The sequence below is a fragment of the Pseudophryne corroboree genome, chromosome 3, assembly GCF_028390025.1.
Source record: "Pseudophryne corroboree isolate aPseCor3 chromosome 3, aPseCor3.hap2, whole genome shotgun sequence".
NCBI lineage: Eukaryota > Metazoa > Chordata > Amphibia > Anura > Myobatrachidae > Pseudophryne > Pseudophryne corroboree.
Window position 1 is genome coordinate 29,343,040 of NC_086446.1, and position 20,348 is coordinate 29,363,387.

At 42.3% G+C, this 20,348-nt stretch overlaps 1 protein-coding gene across 1 annotated transcript in view; it reads right to left on the reverse strand.

Moving 5' to 3' along the window:
* LOC135057102 (uncharacterized) overlaps positions 1–20,348 on the reverse strand; it is a 261,966-nt gene that overhangs the window by 107,430 nt on the left and 134,188 nt on the right. Inside the window, 2 exon segments of the mRNA XM_063963003.1 lie at positions 4,821–4,900; positions 5,313–6,720. Coding sequence (XP_063819073.1) covers positions 4,821–4,900; positions 5,313–6,720 — 1,488 coding nt within the window.

Sequence of the window (20,348 nt, forward strand, 5' to 3'; positions counted from 1 at the left end):
TTGACCTGAGACGAATGAGGTGGATTGCTTCTGAAAGCTACTGGTAGGATAGCACTTCCAGTGTGCTGAGTAAGGATTGTGTCTGGATGCATTATGGACACAGAACTACTGCTGGCATGTGACATCAGGAGACTGTAATTCTAAACTACTGTGGGGACTTAGTAAGTAAGATACCATCCTGGCTTGTAATTAATAATGTTATTGTGTACTGTGTGTGTGTATTTACAATAAAGTGCAGTTGCCACTTTACTAAACTGTTTACCTGAGTGATCAGAGAATCCGTATCCTCACAGAACCGGAATGGACTGAAGTGCTGACCAGGCTGGACCCGGAATGATGATACTGAAAGTCTTAGAGAGAGGCAGATGTAATAGCAGATATACTTGGACTTAACAATCACCAGGCTGTAACTGAATCACCTTTATACCCAATGGTGCTCAGAGATTGGATGCTGTGATCAGCTGGCTGGAAGGGGCTCCAGGATTGGACAATGGAGGATCATCTAAGATGGCAGTGCCCAAGTCTGGATTTGAAGGGAACTCTGATGGGCAGACATCATAGATAATGCTGTGACAGTGGGCAGCGCCAGCAGACACAGTGCAGCGCTTTTCACATTGACTGCGCAGCTGCCGGAGCTTCATTTAAGAACTGTGCCAGTGGACGTGGACCTCTGCTTGAACCGAGAGCAATGCACGAAAGCAGCGCAACCAGCCCCCTGTGTCAACCAGGACAGTCATCGCAAAGGTAAGAAAGTTTTAGTACTCCGGATCGTGACAAAAGGCTGCTGGCCCTGATGGTCATCCCGTGATTTATTAGAAGTTTGCACCTCAGCTAGTTCATCATCTCACCAGTTTAACTCTATCCTCAGAGGGCCTACATTACACCCCGATTCCACTTGACCTAATATCATAGTAATCCAAAACTGGCCAAAGACCATACTGTGCTTCCCTCTAGAACAGTAATATTAAATTATTTGGCAACATATTAGCCAATGGACGTAACATTATTTTGTCCATATTAGTTGACTCAGACCAGGTCTGTTTTGTTCATCATCATCAGTATTTGGATAATACCCATAGGTAGCGTCGGACTGGGACATGAAAGGCCCACCGGGGAAATGCAGTGGTAGAGGCCCATGCTTAGAGCCTTGGTTAACTATTAGCGAGTGCATGATCTGGACCCCTTGATAAATATATATATAGTAAATACTGTTAATTCATGCATGATAGCAATGCACTGTATTAAATACACCATAGTCCTGTGCATTATACTGTAACTTAAGTATAATGAACCTGATCCATAGAGGAAGGAGTGGATCCACAGTCAGTAGGGCCCACTGGGGGTTTCCCCTTTGCCTCTGTGGGCCAGTCCAGCCATGCCCATAGGACAGATCTAATGGGGCCCATAAATCAATTAGTTGATTCCTTGATCTTTGTTTCTTTGATGATTGGCAAAATCCAACCTGTTAGAATCCACACCTCGCCGATGTCAATCATTTTTGGCCATCATCGGCAAATCAAGATTTCCAACATTTTGGATTTTGCTGTCCGTTGGACACAATCACCTGCAAAATGTTCTGGATTTTGCGGATATATTGATAAATGAGCCATTGAACATTGGATTTCTGATTTTCAAATGTGCATCCTTAATGCCAATTTTCCTTGAATTATAGGCTCATCAGTAAGGTCTAATGGATTAATGCATATCAGGCCTTCAGATGCGGACGCAACAGCTCATATTTACACAAGTGGAGCCGCAGGTAGCTGCGATAAAAATGCATTAACTATATAATTACATGCAGTTCACATAACGTCAGCAGCACCACCATCATGTTCCTTTGATGGCACCGTAGCAGGAAATGTTATCCAGTGGTGGCCATCTTCGCGCCATGGCTTGGGTCCACAGCTACAGAAGCAAAAAGATGCTTTTCACTATCCACATTCCACTCCCCACTTTCAAGACACCTATAATTCCCATCAGTCTCTTCATATACCATGGATTATGTTCTGAACATTTATGTATATCTTCAGAGAGTTTACCTTCACTGCCTTTGCAGCCAGGCAAAAAATATATTAAAAATAAGCCATATCCCACCTTCCCGTTCATTCAGAACCTACAGATTAGGTAGACAATGACCTAAATAAGTGGATAACCAAGAGAGTACTTGGAAAGTTGTCCAATCCACTAGTGGGAAATGTAGCTGAAGACATGGTAGACCCAGAAATAGAGATGCTGAAGCCGAGGCAGAACAAAGAAAAAAACTTACTTCACTGTAAAGCACTCCAATCCGGAGATGAATAGTATTGGTTCAAAGACATACTGTTCCATCAGAAATGTGACGTCCATCAATGGCAGTAAGGAATAGAGTAGTTTCCAGAGGTTGAGTTGGAATCTTGAATTTACTGACCAAAGTGGAGGTGATGAAGTTGCACTGGAATCCAAAAGGGAAGCAAGAGTAATAGATCCAGAGGAAATTTTCAAAGTGACTAGATGGAGCACTCTAAAATGTTTTTGGGAGCTTTGCTAAGTTGATCTCTGTAGTACCAATAAGGATACCCTGTTTCGGGGACATGGGGAGCAGTTTGCCGGAGGATGAACAGGGGGAAGAACAATATAGACATTGCTTGTTTTTAAAAAATCTTTCTTGCTCCTGAGTTAGTTGACAGTGTCCCAGTTTCAGATGCTCCTGTGTGCCCTGAAAATGGGGGCAAGGCAAACAGAGTTAAAGGAATTCCCTTTTTTTTGGAAGACCTATCAAATATTTGAGGAAATGACCTAGCAAAGTTAGCAAAATTAAACAGTAAGGGATTTATTTCCCACAGGGGAGAGGCCCAAGTGAGAGCTTGACCAGAGAAAAGAGAAACTACATATAGTACTCTAGTATTGCTCTGCAAATGTACAAGCTGTAGGTCAAATTGTATTGCACTTTGGTCAAAAATCGGCAGCATTGCTTGGGATCTTTGTTGAATTTGGAAGACTTGTGGATCCATAACAGGTGGTGTCGGTGCTGGGTTCTTACCAAGAAAGACTTGAATAAAGTCCATAGGAGTGGACAATTCTTGAAGGTAAATCATTACTTGATTCTGAGTAACATCTTACGTGTCCACAGAAACTTTAAAGATTTGCACAGGATCTTTCATCTGAACCGGAGCTCCTACAAAATCCCTTATGGTCAGATCATACTGTCAGGATTCAATAAATCAAGTAGGATTCAGCGTCACACACTAGGAACAACCCACGGGCACAGAGTCTAATGGAGTACTGGTTTTCACCAGAGATTCCCACAAGTTGGTTTGGGCTTCGCTGCAGTATTCCCTCAGATTGCGGCACCTTGGAGAGAAATATGATGAAACTAGCAGGAATTGTAGTTAACCCAGGAAACAGGATGCAAGGTTAGAGGTAAGTAATAATAATTGAGTCTCTATAGATAACAGCTGTAGCGAACGCAGTGGTAGAGAAAGAGTCCAGAGCAGTCACAGGAGTGGCTTGAGAATCCAGTTGAGAATCCACAGTATCGGACTGTAGCAGCCCAGCTGTCTAGCACATTGGTGCCTAATCAGGGAAGAAACCCATTAGTGCAGGGCTGACAGAGAGGCACACCCCACTAAGTTACTTTGAGTGGGCTCAAACAAGATGGCTGCCACTAGAGACTAAACAGGACAGAAAAGTGACACAGTAGCTAATGTAAGACAGAGCCATCACGAGCAGACCACATAAATGGTGAGAAATGCTGTCCTGGACCCCCCAACTCCACCAGCCTCTGGCCGTGGTGAGTGGCAAGTTCCTAGTGACCCCTTGGTGCTTTTGCTCCATGGGCCCTTATGATCAGTGATGAAAGCAGCCAAACCGTTTACTGCTAGAAACTGAAAGTCTCCTGTACATCTTACTAATGCTTAGAAATAGATTTTGGTTTGTCACCTCTATCACCTGCTTTTTAAATAACTCATACAATCAAACTTGGGAAAGTTGGTTCATGTTTGATAATTCACCAATCCCTGGATGAGCCTGAAGCGGTCTCTTACAGATCACCTTTCTCCTTTTTCATCTTCTCCCTCTTGTTGTTTTCTTTGTAGAAAAATTATATAACGAAGAAAAAAAAAAAAAAACCACCACTGCATTGGTGTTTTATTACTGCCTATTACTCTCTTCTGCTGGCATGTTTCACTAATGTTTAACCTACTATATGTTTTATACATATGTCATAACGTTATTGCTCCCTAGTCCAGGGTTCAATAAAGATTTTTTTTATGTATTTATTAGAAGAGTCAAAATATAAAGTGATGTCTCAGAAGATAGAAAAAACTGCAAGATATAACACAGTATTTATTAATTAAACCGTATAAACGGTACAAAATTAAGTTTCAAAAAGATCTTCATCGCATCATCTTCTTTGCTCTGGAAAGAGAAGGTGACAGAGCCGTTTCTTTAAAGACACATAAATACACCCATATTGGTACACACACACAAATAGAACAGCCCTTATTCCTGACTATTGTTGCGTCTTCACGGTGGCAGCCTTGAACGAGGATCAATTACTCCCAACAGTCTTTTTCTGCACAAATCAAAAAGTTTCCACCAGAAAAAAATCTGTATGGCCTAATATTAGATAATAGGGGGTATATTTACAAAAGTAAAATTTTGTTTGAAGTGGAGATGTTGCCCGTAGCAACCAGTCAAATTCTAGTTATTATCTTTTAGAAGGTGCTAGATAAATTAGTAGAATCTGATTGACTTCTATTGGCAAAATCTCCACTTGTTCCTTGTGTCCACCCACACTTCTTTATACCACTGGGTAATTTAAATCCCCCCAAAAAACATACTATCCATGCCGGAAGGCGACTTTCCTTCACATCTGCTCAAGGACTGAATTTTATCTACAAAAACAGTAACACAATGGCAACTTCACCCATTTTACAACAAAAAATGAATAAGGTCAACGAAGAGACCATGCTTGGACCAGATTTGAGTAAGTAGCGTAGTCGGCGGGCACATGAAGCAGCCAATGGCCACATGAAATAAAACATCAGTCATCTCTCCTCATGCCAACCCAAAACAATAAATGGGGTTCCACCCAGGGCGTGCATGTCGCACTGCCCTCCAGACCAGTTTGTCTGGAATAATCTACTGTTTAACAAGATCTGATATCTTTTATTTCCCAGTCTAAATATTAAAATGGCTTTTCAACTATGTGAATACTTTCATGTTTAACTAGAGCAGATTTCCCACACTCAGAACGTGAAAATGGCTTCCCACCTGTGTGAGTTCTCTGATGTGTTATAAAAGAGTATTTCCTTGTAAAGAATTTCCCACACTAAGAGCATGAAAGTGGTTTCCCACCTGTGTGACTTATCTGATGTTTAAGAAGATGTGATCTCTGTATAAAACATTTCCCACACTCGGAGCATAGAAATGGTTTCTCACCTGTGTGACTTCTCTCATGTGTAAAAAGATTTGATTTCTGAGTAAAGCATTTGCCACACTGAGCACATGAAAATGGCTTCACACCTGTATGAGTTCTCTGATGTGTTATAAGAGATGAGTGCCATGTAAAACATTTCCCACACTGAGCACAAGCAAATGGTTTCTCCCCTGTGTGACGTCTCTCATGTATAACAAGATGTGCTCTCTGTATAAAACATTTCCCACACTCGGAGCATAGAAATGGTTTCTCACCTGTGTGACTTCTCTCATGTGTAAGAAGCTGTGTTTTATGAGTAAAACATTTCCCACACTGAGCACATGAAAATGGCTTCTGACCGGTGTGAGTTCCCTGATGTCTAACAAGATCTGATTTTTCTGTAAAACATTTCCCGCACTCAGAGCATGAAAATGGCCTCTCACCTCTGTGACGTCTCTGATGTATAACCAGATATGATTTCTGTGTAAAACATTTCCCGCATTCAGAGCATAAAAATGGCTTCTCACCTGTGTGACTTTTCTGATGTCTGTTAAGAACTGATTTTTGTGCAAAACACTTCCCGCACTCAGAGCATGAAAATGGCTTCTCACCAGTGTGACTTCGGTGATGTGCGATAAGAATTGATTTTTGTGTAAAACATTTCCCACACTCAGAACATGGACACAGCTTCTCACCTGTGTGACTTCTCTCGTGTGTTGCAAGAGATGTTTTCAGTGTAAAACATTTCCCACACTCAGTACATGAAAATGGTTTCACCTCCAAGTGAGTTCTCTGATGTATAAGAAGAAATGCTTTCTGGGTAAAACATTTCCCACACTCAGAACATGGAAATGGCTTCTCACCTGTATGTATTCTCTGATGTGTAACAAGCTGTGATTTGTAAGTAAAACATTTCCCACACTCAGAACATGGAAATGGCCTCTCACCTGTATGTATTCTCTGATGTGTAACAAGCTGTGATTTGTAAGTAAAACATTTCCCACACTCAGAGCATGGAAATGGCTTTGCACCAGTCTTAGTTGGGTGATCACTAATGAGATTTATGTTCTGTTGCGCATTTCTAGAACAGGTAAATATTTTATCTGTAAGAGCTGTAATAGATGGACCAATATGTGAATTATCTGGAGAACATTGCTCATGATTAGAGGGATTAGATGATATATCTGCACTGTGAAGTACTGGATATATAATTGGGATGTCAGGATGTTGTCCTGGAGAATCTTGTGCGAAATCTTCTGTGTTACCATCTGGAAATAAAATGAAAGGTCCCGCTGAGATATTCCTTTGGTTACATCCATCTGCTGGGAATAAAATAATTACATGTAAATAGTAATATTTCCCAGTAAACACCTTACAGAGCCACACCAGTATTAAAATATAGAGAAAGCAGGCAGGAGTCCAGCCCCGAGCCTCTTTAGAAAAGTTAACAAATCATGAAACGGTCTTCCAAATTTAAAATAAGATTTTACTCACCGGTAAATCTATTTCTCGTAGTCCGTAGTGGATGCTGGGAACTCCGTAAGGACCATGGGGAATAGACGGGCTCCGCAGGAGACTGGGCACTCTAAAAGAAAGATTAGGTACTATCTGGTGTGCACTGGCTCCTCCCACTATGACCCTCCTCCAGACCTCAGTTAGGATACTGTGCCCGGAAGAGCTGACACAATAAGGAAGGATTTTGAATCCCGGGTAAGACTCATACCAGCCACACCAAATCACACCGTATAACTCGTGATACTATACCCAGTTAACAGTATGAAATATAACTGAGCCTCTCAACAGATGGCTCAACAATAACCCTTAGTTAGGCAATTACTACATACAAGTATTGCAGACAATCCGCACTTGGGATGGGCGCCCAGCATCCACTACGGACTACGAGAAATAGATTTACCGGTGAGTAAAATCTTATTTTCTCTGACGTCCTAGTGGATGCTGGGAACTCCGTAAGGACCATGGGGATTATACCAAAGCTCCCAAACGGGCGGGAGAGTGCGGATGACTCTGCAGCACCGAATGAGAGAACTCAAGGTCCTCCTCAGCCAGGGTATCAATTTTGTAGAATTTAGCAAACGTGTTTGCCCCTGACCAAGTTGCAGCTCGGCAAAATTGTAAAGCCGAGACCCCTCGGGCAGCCGCCCAAGATGAGCCCACTTTCCTCGTGGAATGGGCTTTTACTGATTTAGGATGCGGCAATCCAGCCGCAGAATGCTACAGGTGAATTGTGCTACAAATTCAGCGAGCAATAGTCTGCTTAGAAGCAGGAGCACCTATTTTGTTGGGTGCCTACAGGATAAAAAGCGAGTCAGTTTTCCTGACTCCAGCCGTCCTGGAAATATAAATTTTTAAGGCCCTGACTACGTCCAGTAACTTGGAATCTTCCAAGTCCCTAGTAGCCGCAGGCACTACAATAGGTTGGTTCAAGTGAAAAGCTGATACCACCTTAGGGAGAAACTGGGGACGAGTCCTCAATTCTGCCCTATCCATATGGAAAATCAGATAAGGACTTTTACATGACAAAGCCGCCAATTCTGACACACGCCTGGCCGAAGCCAAGGCCAATAACATGACCACTTTCCACGTGAGATATTTCAAATCCACAGTTTTAAGTGGCTCAAACCAATGTGATTTTAAGAAACTCAACACCACGTTGAGATCCCAAGGTGCCACAGGAGGCACAAAAGGGGGCTGAATATGTAGCACTCCCTTTACAAATGCTTGAAAACGGAAAAGAACTATGCGCTCAGGTGAATAGCACTGCACTATGGTTGTCAGCAGCCTCTTGAAAAAGGGAATTGACAATCCCTTAAAACAGAAACTATAAAACAAATGACAAGTGGCGCTAGACAACCAGAATGTAATAAAACATTTATTTTCTAAAATGCATATAGAAATTACAACGACCTCCCGGGAGTAATAACAATCTTAAAACATCACAATAATATGAATTAGCACTTGATATGCTTCTATTTTTTTTATATAAAAAATAATTAAAGCATCAATAGTGTCCTATTAGCATGTAATTAATTTATAAGTAACACCTGGAGGGTAAAAGACCGATGTGGGTTCTGTATGTGCACGCTGATGATACTAATTGATAGAACAAAAGTCACTAACAACTGTATTCTTTTGAAGAGTTGCAAAAAATCACAAGTTCATGACAATAGGTGGCTATTGCAGAAAAAAACATGTGTTTAAATATCTGTACACACAGTTACCACTGGGCAGGAGCTTCTTCGGTCTCTACTCCCTAGTGCTGTCCCGTAGTTTGAATGGAGACACTCACCAGAGCCTCAGCGAATAGTGTGGAAGCCGCGCCGTGCGGAGTATCTCAATGAGCCGTCCTAGCCCAATTCACACCGTCTCCGGTACCTCCTTGCTTTGCAAACGGGGGCTATTGGCTGATAGATCCGGAGTTACATTAGATGTACCATCCTGGTGTGTGTGGCTCGCAATAGGCCTGTCTTCTGTTGGGCGGGCACCCGACAAGGGCTCCGTTCGCCGGTCTGCGCCGGACTGGGGAAGACGGCACCCGTAGCTTCCACCACTCCAACTTGGAATGTGCGGTCGGGCTGCAGAGATGAAAGAATGCAGCACAGGTGTTCCTGACCGTAGGAAAGAACAGTGAATCCAAATAGGCAGGGCTTGTCACTGTTGTACATCAAGCTCCCCGTGTCCGTATGGTGTAGATCCTTATAGTAAGAAGCCTATATCCTTAACGCGTTTCAACGCCAGCAGGGCGTCTTTTTCGAAAGGCAGGTATACCTGGGAGTTGGAGTGGTCAGATCTTATACCTATTCCACAGGTGAAGCTGATTATCAGTAATTACATACAACCATTTCAGAGCATCAGATTTAAGTATGCTGTTTATACTCCTGTCGTTTTAAAACAAGCATACAACTTTATAGTAAACATCACTATATTAATTCTACACTACAATGAGCGATAATATAAAATGCATTATATATAATAATAAATGATAAATTATAGAACCCAAATGAAATATAGTATCTATTTTATATGAGACTGGGAATGCCTATAACAATCATAGAGGATATCTTATAGTAATCTATAATTATCATATTGATTTATATAACCATAAATATGTGCATTCAGATTGGTAGTATTTAGTATTTATACGTAAAGCTATAGTAAAAAAAGGATATCCTCTATGTTGATACCTCACACTTAGAATCTCTACTAGCAACAATGCAAATGTTGGTACCTATAAAGGGGATATTACCTCAAGTATCTTCCTATAATAATTTATTAAATAGCCATAAAGAGAGATACGGTGAGCAAGGAATGAGAGGTGGAATAATCAGTAAGAGAGAAGCAGAAAAAAGTAAAAATAGAACCAAAAAAAGGTATATCTTTTTTTATATATAATAAATTTTTAGCTAGAGATAGCTTAATATACAGATATACTCATAAATGATAATGTAATGTAATAATAATAATAATAATAATAATAATAAATAATAATAGTGTGTAATATAGAGAACAAGAGATGCTATACCCAGCTTAATAGTTTTAATAATTTTAGTAAGTATCACTATCTCAAGGATCAAAACATAAGAGGGAGAGACTTTCCAAGGTGAGACTATAAACCAAATCTACACCCACTCTCTAATAGAGGTACTGACAGAAACTTAGCTAGAATTTCAAATGAACTCCAAATCGATGGTTTCATTAAGACCCTGAGGGTTCAATGTCTGTAGTTTCAAAATCCATGCAGCCTCCTGTCTACATAGAGTTCTAAAGCGATCACCACCCCTGCTGGTTGCTGGAATATGTTCCAGCCCAACAAGCAGGAGCCCAGTTGGATCGCCTCCATGACACTCAGAAAAATGTCGAGGAACACTATGGTTCATGATCTTATTCAAAATATTCCGTCTATGTTCCATGAATCTGAGTTTCAGGGGACGTATTGTTCGACCTACGTAATATATGTGACAGGGACATATCAATAGATAAATCACATATTGAGTGCTACAGTTAATAAAAGTATTAATAGTATACTCTTTCTTAGAGACACTAGACACCACGCTTTTGGTTTTATTCTGAACAAACGAACACGTGGTACACTTCTTATGGTTACATCGATGGAAACCTATAACCTCCGGTCCAATGAGAGTTCTTTGTGTATTTTTTATGGATCGATCTAAGTGTCCTTTAAAGAGACTTGGAGCCAGAATGTTTCGCAAATTTTTAGCTTTCTTGAAAACAATCGCTGGTTTTTCATCTAAATGTTCTCTAAGGACAGGATCAGTAAATAATAATCTATAGTTTTTATTAATCATGCCTTTGATTTTACTGGCCGCCACATTAAATTTAGATTTAAATACTAGGCTATATTTATCTTTGTTCTTTTTTGTTGTTTCCTTTTTATTTTTACTTTTGTTTTTATCTTTATTCTCAAACCCATATCTGGCTCCATTGTTAGCCTCCAGGTCACCACCACTTAGATGGAAAAACTCCTGTACATCAGCATGATTCTCATCCTTAGTAGCAAGCAGGTCTTTTCTCACAAGTTTAGAGGCATAAACCAAAGCCTCATCCAATACTGCTTGTGGGTAATCACAACTCTTAAAGGTATCCACCAGAGCTGTAACTTGTTCATAGTATTTCTTATCTGAAGTACAGTTTCTCCTAATTCTATGTACCTGACTTCTTGGTACATTCTTGAGCCAATTTTTATTATGATTACTAGAATAGGGAATGTAATTACATACATCCACCGATTTTCTAAAAGGTGATACTGTGACGGTATCCTCTACCACCTCCACCGTTACGTCTAGAAAATTAATCTGTGAAGGATGGTGAGTGCACGTGAAGGTTAAACCATAAGTGTTATTGTTAATGTACCTAACGAACTCAGTGACTGAAACAGAATCCCCTTTCCAAACAAAAAACAGGTCGTCGATATAGCGACCATAGAGGACCAGGTTCGCAGTGTGGGCACCATCCCAGATATATGCGTCCTCAAAATCACCCATGTAAATGTTGGCAAAACTGGGTGCGAACCTGGTCCCCATCACTGTACCGAGGACCTGTAGATAGTGACCGTGATCAAACAAAAAATAATTGTGAGATAAAATAAAAGCAATGGCAGAAAGAATAAATTGTCGTTTCCCCTCTGGGATACCCATATCTTCACCTAGGCTTCTTGCCACACATTCTATCCCTTTTGTATGTGGGATGTTGGTATATAAAGCTTGGACGTCACATGTGACGAATAAAAAGTCAGGACTCCATTTTAGACCTTCCACCAGTTTAATAAACTCAGTGGTGTCTCTAATATGGGATCTCAGAGAGGAAGCACGTGGTTGTAGAAAGTGATCAACAAAATAAGACAAATTAGATGTAAGGCCCTCAATCCCCGAAATAATAGGGCGACCCGGGGGTTCGTGTAGTGTCTTGTGTACTTTTGGGAGGTGATAATAAATGGGAGTGATTGGGTGGAGGGGGTAAAGGAATTCAAACTCATCACGTGTGATGATATCATTGGCACACGCCAATGTTAGCATGTCTTTAAGTTGCTTTTGATAATCAAGAGTTGGGTCTTGTCCTAAAGCTCTATAGAAAGAGGTGTCAGTAAGTTTTCTATTGGCCTCTCTAACATAATCTTCAGTGTTCTGCACTACAACTCCTCCTCCCTTATATGCTGGTTTAATAGTGAGAGCCTGATTATCAGAAAGTCTTTTAAGAGCTTTTCTTTCATCAGGCCTCAGGTTATACAGACTGGGATGTATTCTATGGTCGCATAAATTGCGAAGTTCCTCCAGAGTGGTATGATAAAAGGTATCTATGGCACTGGTTTTATGTTGGGTAGGAAAAAATTGTGATTTTTTTTTCTTAAAAGTACCTCTATTAACATCAAATAGTGATATTTTGGATTGCTGTTTTAAATTATCAGGGGATATATTTTCAAGCAGAAGTTCATTAAGCATATTAAGTTCAGACATATCATCCTGGTCTAATATGGTGGCAGGATTATCTTGATATGTAGATTTATTTTGTTTATCAACCACCGCAAAAAATCTTTTTCTGCATAGTCCTCTAACAAATCGATTGAGCTCAATAAAGAGCTCAAAGAAGTTAGGGCGTGTAGTAGGTGCAAAATTCATCCCTTTCGAGAGAATTCTCTCCTCAGTACCAGTTAAAGCAACAGAAGAAAGATTAAAAATACCAACAGGTTTTAGCGGAACCTTTGATTTTTGTTTCCCCTTCCCTCCTCTTCGACCTCTTGGTCGATATCTCTTCCTCTTTTTGGTGTGCGTGTCAGAGGGTCGTATCGATTTTGTGTGAAATATCTGGTCCCTCTGACATTTAATTCCATCCTGTCTCTCCTCCCCCTGTCTAAAAAATGACGACGCTCTTGAGGAGAATCTCCTCTCGAGGCTCCTAAAGGGGATTCTTGCTGCCATTTGTTTTTTTTCTGTGGTATAGTCATCCACCCAGGTGATGTTCTTACGTTAGAGGAATATTTATTATTCTCTAGCGTGTCCCGGGACTTATATTGAGTCTGCTTATATTGGGGCTTACTCTTTTGAAATTTAGATTGATAACCAAAATTATCACTATGATTAGATATTTGTTGCCTCTCCGATCTAGATTCCTCTCTCACTCTATTCCTAGTATGGTAATTTTTAATGGTGTTTGTGTTATAATCTCTCAAATCACGTGAGAATTTCTTCTCCTTTCTTTCTATTATCTCTTTCTCATAGGCTTCTAGCCTTTTATTCATTACGGTTTCCCTCTCTTTGTAATAATCCTCATCTTTATATTTCTGGAGTATATCTTGTGTTTGTTTAATCTCATCCTCAATTTCAGTCAATTTATTTCCCCTGTAATCAATTATTAATTGCATTAGTGCAAATGAGCATTTATCAAGGATTTTTTCCCATTGTTCTAATAAATCAGGGTCATTATTAAAAGATGAGCTCTTGAAAATACGCAGACCACAAGGTATTTTATTATGTTCCAAATATTTAGACAAAGACGTCTTGTCCCACCAGTGTCTTGATTCAGATTTAAGCAAATCCTCTAGTCTATTTGCATTTTTCAAGAACTCATCATGTGGCGTTCCCTCAGTGCTACAATTCCCAGTCTCATATTGCTTGAGAACTTCCTGTCTCCGTTGGATTCTATCTGTGTAAAAATTCATTTTGCAGTGTTAGTCACCTAAGCCGCAATAGCAAGGCAAGGTACACAAAAATGCTTGAAAACGGAAAAGAACTATGCGCTCAGGTGAATAGCACTGCACTATGGTTGTCAGCAGCCTCTTGAAAAAGGGAATTGCCAATCCCTTAAAACAGAAACTATAAAACAAATGACAAGTGGCGCTAGACAACCAGAATGTAATAAAACATTTATTTTCTAAAATGCATATAGAAATTACAACGACCTCCCGGGAGTAATAACAATCCTTGAGATAGTGATACTTACTAAAATTATTAAAACTATTAAGCTGGGTATAGCATCTCTTGTTCTCTATATTACACACTATTATTATTACATTACATTATCATTTATGAGTATATCTGTATATTAAGCTATCTCTAGCTAAAAATTTATTATATATAAAAAAAGATATACCTTTTTTTGGTTCTATTTTTACTTTTTTCTGCTTCTCTCTTACTGATTATTCCACCTCTCATTCCTTGCTCACCGTATCTCTCTTTATGGCTATTTAATAAATTATTATAGGAAGATACTTGAGGTAATATCCCCTTTATAGGTACCAACATTTGCATTGTTGCTAGTAGAGATTCTAAGTGTGAGGTATCAACATAGAGGATATCCTTTTTTTACTATAGCTTTACGTATAAATACTAAATACTACCAATCTGAATGCACATATTTATGGTTATATAAATCAATATGATAATTATAGATTACTATAAGATATCCTCTATGATTGTTATAGGCATTCCCAGTCTCATATAAAATAGATACTATATTTCATTTGGGTTCTATCATTTATCATTTATTATTATATATAATGCATTTTATATTATCGCTCATTGTAGTGTAGAATTAATATAGTGATGTTTACTGTAAAGTTGTATGCTTGTTTTAAAACGACAGGAGTATAAACAGCATACTTAAATCTGATGCTCTGAAATGGTTGTATGTAATTACTGATAATCAGCTTCACCTGTGGAATAGGTATAAGATCTGACCACTCCAACTCCCAGGTATACCTGCCTTTCGAAAAAGACGCCCTGCTGGCGTTGAAACGCGTTAAGGATATAGGCTTCTTACTATAAGGATCTACACCATACGGACACGGGGAGCTTGATGTACAACAGTGACAAGCCCTGCCTATTTGGATTCACTGTTCTTTCCTACGGTCAGGAACACCTGTGCTGCATTCTTTCATCTCTGCAGCCCGACCGCACATTCCAAGTTGGAGTGGTGGAAGCTACGGGTGCCGTCTTCCCCAGTCCGGCGCAGACCGGCGAACGGAGCCCTTGTCGGGTGCCCGCCCAACAGAAGACAGGCCTATTGCGAGCCACACACACCAGGATGGTTCATCTAATGTAACTCCGGATCTATCAGCCAATAGCCCCCGTTTGCAAAGCACGGAGGTACCGGAGACGGTGTGAATTGGGCTAGGACGGCTCATTGAGATACTCCGCACGGCGCGGCTTCCACACTATCCGCTGAGGCTCTTGTGAGTGTCTCCATTCAAACTACGGGACAGCACTAGGGAGTAGAGACCGAAGAAGCTCCTGCCCAGTGGTAACTGTGTGTACAGATATTTAAACACGTTTTTTCTGCAATAGCCACCTATTGTCATGAACTTATGATTTTTTGCAACTCTTCAAAAGAATACAGTTGTTAGTGACTTTTGTTCTATCAATTAGTATCATCAGTGTGCACATACAGAACCCACATCGGTCTTTTACCCTCCAGGTGTTACTTATAAATTAATTACATGCTAATAGGATTATTCACTATTGATGCTTTAATTATTTTTTATATAAAAAAATAGAAGCATATCAAGTGCTAATTCATATTATTGTGATATTTTAAGATTGTTATTACTCCCGGGAGGTCGTTGTAATTTCTATATGCATTTTAGAAAATAAATGTTTTATTACATTCTGGTTGTCTAGCGCCACTTGTCATTTGTTTTATACTCCCTTTACAAATGTCTGAACTCCAGGCAGTGAAGCCAGTTATTTCTGGAAGAAAATCGACAGAGCCGAAATCTGGACCTTAATGGAACCCAATTTTAGGCCCATATTCACCCCTGACTGTAGGAAGTGCAGAAAAACGACCCAGCTGAAATTCCTCTGTTGGGGCCTTCCTGGCCTCACACCACGCAACATATTTTCGCCAAATACGGTGATAATGGTTTGCGGTTACTTCTTTCCTGGCTTTTATCAGCGTAGGAATGACTTCTTCCGGAATGCCCTTTTCCTTTAGGATCCGAAATTCAACCGCCATGCCGTCAAACGCAGCCACGGTAAGTCTTGGAACAGACAGGGCCCCTGCTGTAGCAGATCCTGTCTGAGTGGTAGAGGCCATGGGTCCTCTGATATCATTTCTTGAAGTTCTGGGTACCAAGCTCTTCTTGGCCCATCCGGAACCACGAGTATCGTTCTTACTCCTCGTTTTCTTATTATTCTCAGTACCTTTGGTATGAGAGGCAGAGGAGGGAATACATAAACCGACTGGTACACCCACGGTGTCACTAGAGCGTCCACAGCTATTGCCTGAGGGTCCCTTGACCTGGCGCAATATCTAGTTTTTTGTTTAGGCGGGACGCCATCATGTCCACCTGTGGCCTTTCCCAACGGTTTACCAACAGTTGGAAGACTTCTGGATGAAGTCCCCACTCTCCCGGGTGTAGGTCGTGTCTGCTGAGGAAGTCTGCTTCCCAGTTGTCCACTCCCGGAATGAACACTGCTGACAGTGCTAAGACGTGATTTTCCGCCCATCGGAGAATCCTTGTGGCTTCTGCCATCGCCATCCTGCTTCTTGTGCCGCCCTGTCGGTTTACATGGGCGACTGCCGTGATGTTGTCTGATTGGATCAGTACCGGCTGGTTTTGAAGCAGAGGCCTTGCCAGACTTAGGGCATTGTAAATGGCCCTCAGTTCCAGAATATTTATGTGTAGGGACGACTCCTGACTTGACCAAAGTCCTTGGAAATTTCTTCCCTGTGTGACTGCCCCCCAGCCTCGAAGGCTGGCATCCGTGGTTACCAGGACCCAGTCCTGTATGCCGAATCTGCGGCCCTCTTGAAGATGAGCACTCTGCAGCCACCACAGTAGAGATACCCTGGTCCTTGGAGACAGGGTTATCAGCCGATGCATCTGAAGATGCGATCCCGACCACTTGTCCAAGAGGTCCCACTGAAAGGTTCTTGCATGGAACCTGCCGAATGGAATTTTGCTTCGTAAGAAGCTACCATTTTTCCCAGGACTCGTGTGCAGTGATGCACCGATATCTGTTTTGGTTTCAGGAGGTCTCTGACTAGAGATGACAGCTCCTTGGCTTTCTCCTGTGGGAGAAACACTTTTTTCTGTTCTGTGTCCAGAACCATCCCCAGGAACAGTAGGCGTGTGGTAGGAACCAGCTGTGACTTTGGAATGTATAGAATCCATCCGTGCTGTTGTAGCACTTCCCGAGATAGTGCTACTCCGACCAACAACTCCTCCTTGGACCTCGCCTTTATAAGGAGATCGTCCAAGTAGGGGATAATTCAAACTCCCTTTTTTCGAAGGAGTATCATCATTTCTGCCATTACCTTGGTAAAGACCCTCGGTGCCGTGGACAGTCCAAACGGCAGTGTTTGGAATTGGTAATGGCAATCCTGTAACACAAATCTGAGGTACTCCTGGTGAGGATGGTAAATGGGGACATGTAGGTAAGCATCCTTGATGTCCAGGGATACCATGTAATCCCCCTCCTCCAGGCTTGCAATAACCGCCCTGAGCGATTCCATCTTGAACTTGAATTTTTTTATGTATGTGTTCAAGGATTTCAAATTTAAAATGGGTCTCACCGAACCGTCCGGTTTCGTTACCACAAACAGTGTGGAATAGTAACCCCGTCCTTGTTGAAGTAGGGGCACCTTGACTATCACCTGCTGGGAATACAGCTTGTGAATTGCCTCTAGCACAGCCTCCCTGCCTGAGGGAGTTGTCGGCAAGGCAGATTTGAGGAAACGGCGGGGGGGGGGAGACGCCTCGAATTCCAGCTTGTACCCCTGAGATACCACTTGAAGGATCCAGGGAACCACCTGTGAGCGAGCCCACTGATCGCTGAAATTTTTGAGGCGGCCCCCCACCGTACCTGGCTACGCCTGTGGAGCCCCACCGTCATGCGGTGGACTCAGAGGAAGCCGGGGAAGAATTTTGATTCTGGGAACTGGCTGACTTGTGCAGCTTTTTCCCTCTTCCCTCGTCTCTGTGCAGAAAGGAAGCGCCTTTGACCCGCTTGCTTTTCTGAAGCCGAAAGGACTGTACCTGATAATACAGTGCTTTCTTAGGCTGTGAGGAAACCTGAGGTAAAAATTTTTTCTTCCCAGCTGTTGCTGTGGATACGAGGTCCCAGAGACCATCCCCAAACAATTCCTCACCCTTATAAGGCTCTATGTGCCTTTTAAAGTCAGCATCACCTGTCCAGTGTCGGGTCTCTAATACCCTCCTGACAGAATGGACATTGCATTAATTCTGGATGCCAGCCGGCAAAATATCCCTCTGTGCATCCCTCATATATAAGACAACGTCTTATGTTCGCAAAATAGTATCCCTGTTTGACAGGGTTATAGACCACGCTGCAGCAGCACTATCTGCAGGTCTCAGTCTAGTACCTGAGTGTGTAAATACAGACTTCAGGATAGCCTCCTGCTTTTTATCAGCAGGTACCTTCAAAGTGGCCGTATCCTAAGACGGCAGTGCCACCTTTTTTGACAAACGTGTGAGCGCCTTATCCACCCTAGGGGATATCTCCCAGCGTAACTTATCCTCTGGCGGGAAAGGGTACGCCATCAGTAACTTTTTAGAAATTACCAGTTTCTTATCGGGGGAACCCACGCTTTTTCACACACTTCATTCACTCATCTGATGGGGGAACAAAACACTACCTGCTTTTTCTCCCCAAACATAAAACCCTTTTTTTTTTTTTTAGTGGTACTTGGGTTAATGTCAGAAATGTGTAACACATTTTTTATTGCCGGGATCATGTAACGGATGTTCCTAGTGGATTGTGTATATGTCTCAACCTCGTCGACACTGGAGTCAGACTCCGTGTCGACATCTGTGTCTGCCAGCTGAGGGAGCGGGCGTTTTTGAGCCCCTGATGACCTTTGAGACGCCTGGGCAGGTGCGGGCTGAAAAGCCGGCTGTCCCATAGCTGTTACGTCATCCAGCCTTTTATGTAAGGAGTTGACACTGTCGGTTTATACCTTCCACCTATCCATCCACTCTGGTGTCGGCCCCACAGGGGGCGACATCACATTTATCGGCATCTGCTCTGCCATCACATAAGCCTCCTCATCAAACGTGTCGACACAGCCGTACCGACAAACCGCACACACACACACAGGGAATGCTCTGACTAAGGACAGGACCCCACACAGCCCTTTGGGGAGACAGAGAGAGAGTATGCCAGCACACACCAGAGCGCTATATAATTTTGGGATTAACACTATATTGAGTGAATTTTTCCCAATAGCTGCTTGTATATACAATATTGCGCCTAAATTTTGTGCCCCCCCTCTCTTTTTAACCCTTTGAGCCTGAAAACTACAGGGGATAGCCTGGGGAGCTGTCTTCCAGCTGCACTGTGAAGAGAAAATGGCGCCAGTGTGCTGAGGGAGAAGCCCCGCCCCTTTTTCAAGTGACTTTCTCACGCTTTTTCTGGAATACTGGCAGGGGTAATTTTACATCTATATAGCCTCTAGGACTATATATGATGTAGATTTGCCAGCCAAGGTGTCATATATTGCCCTCAGGGCGCCCCCCCCCAGCGCCCTGCATCCTCAGTGACCGGAGTGTGAAGCGTGCATGAGGAGCAATGGCGCACAGCTGCAGTGCTGTGCGCTACCTTGGTGAAGACCGAAGTCTTCTGCCGCCGATTTTCCGGACCTCTTCTTGCTTCTGGCTCTGTAAGGGGGACGGCGGCGCGGCTCCGGGAACGAACACCAAGGCCAGTTCCATGCGGTCGATCCCTCTGGAGCTAATGGTGTCCAGTAGCCTAAGAAGCCCAAGCTAGCTGCAAGCAGGTAGGTTCGCTTCTTCTCCCCTTAGTCCCTCGATGCAGTGAGCCTGTTGCCAGCAGGTCTCACTGTAAAATAAAAAACCTAAAATAAACTTTCTTTCTAGAAGCTCAGGAGAGCCCCTAGTGTGCATCCAGCTCGGCCGGGCACAGAAATCTAACTGAGGTCTGGAGGAGGGCCATAGTGGGAGGAGCCAGTGCACACCAGATAGTACCTAATCTTTCTTTTAGAGTGCCCAGTCTCCTGCGGAGCCCGTCTATTCCCCATGGTCCTTACGGAGTTCCCAGCATCCACTAGGACGTCAGAGAAATAATAAGAATTTACTTACCGATAATTCTATTTCTCGTAGTCCGTAGTGGATGCTGGGAACTCCGTAAGGACCATGGGGAATAGCGGCTCCGCAGGAGTCTGGGCACATCTAAAGAAAGCTTTAGGATCACCTGGTGTGCACTGGCTCCTCCCCCTATGACCCTCCTCCAAGCCTCAGTTAGGATACTGTGCCCGGACGAGCGTACACAATAAGGAAGGATTTTGAATCCCGGGTAAGACTCATACCAGCCACACCAATCACACTGTACAACTTGTGATCTGAACCCAGTTAACAGCATGATAATAGAGGAGCCTCTAGAAAAGATGGCTCACTACAGCAATAACCCGAATTTTTTTTTTTTTTGTAACAATAATTATG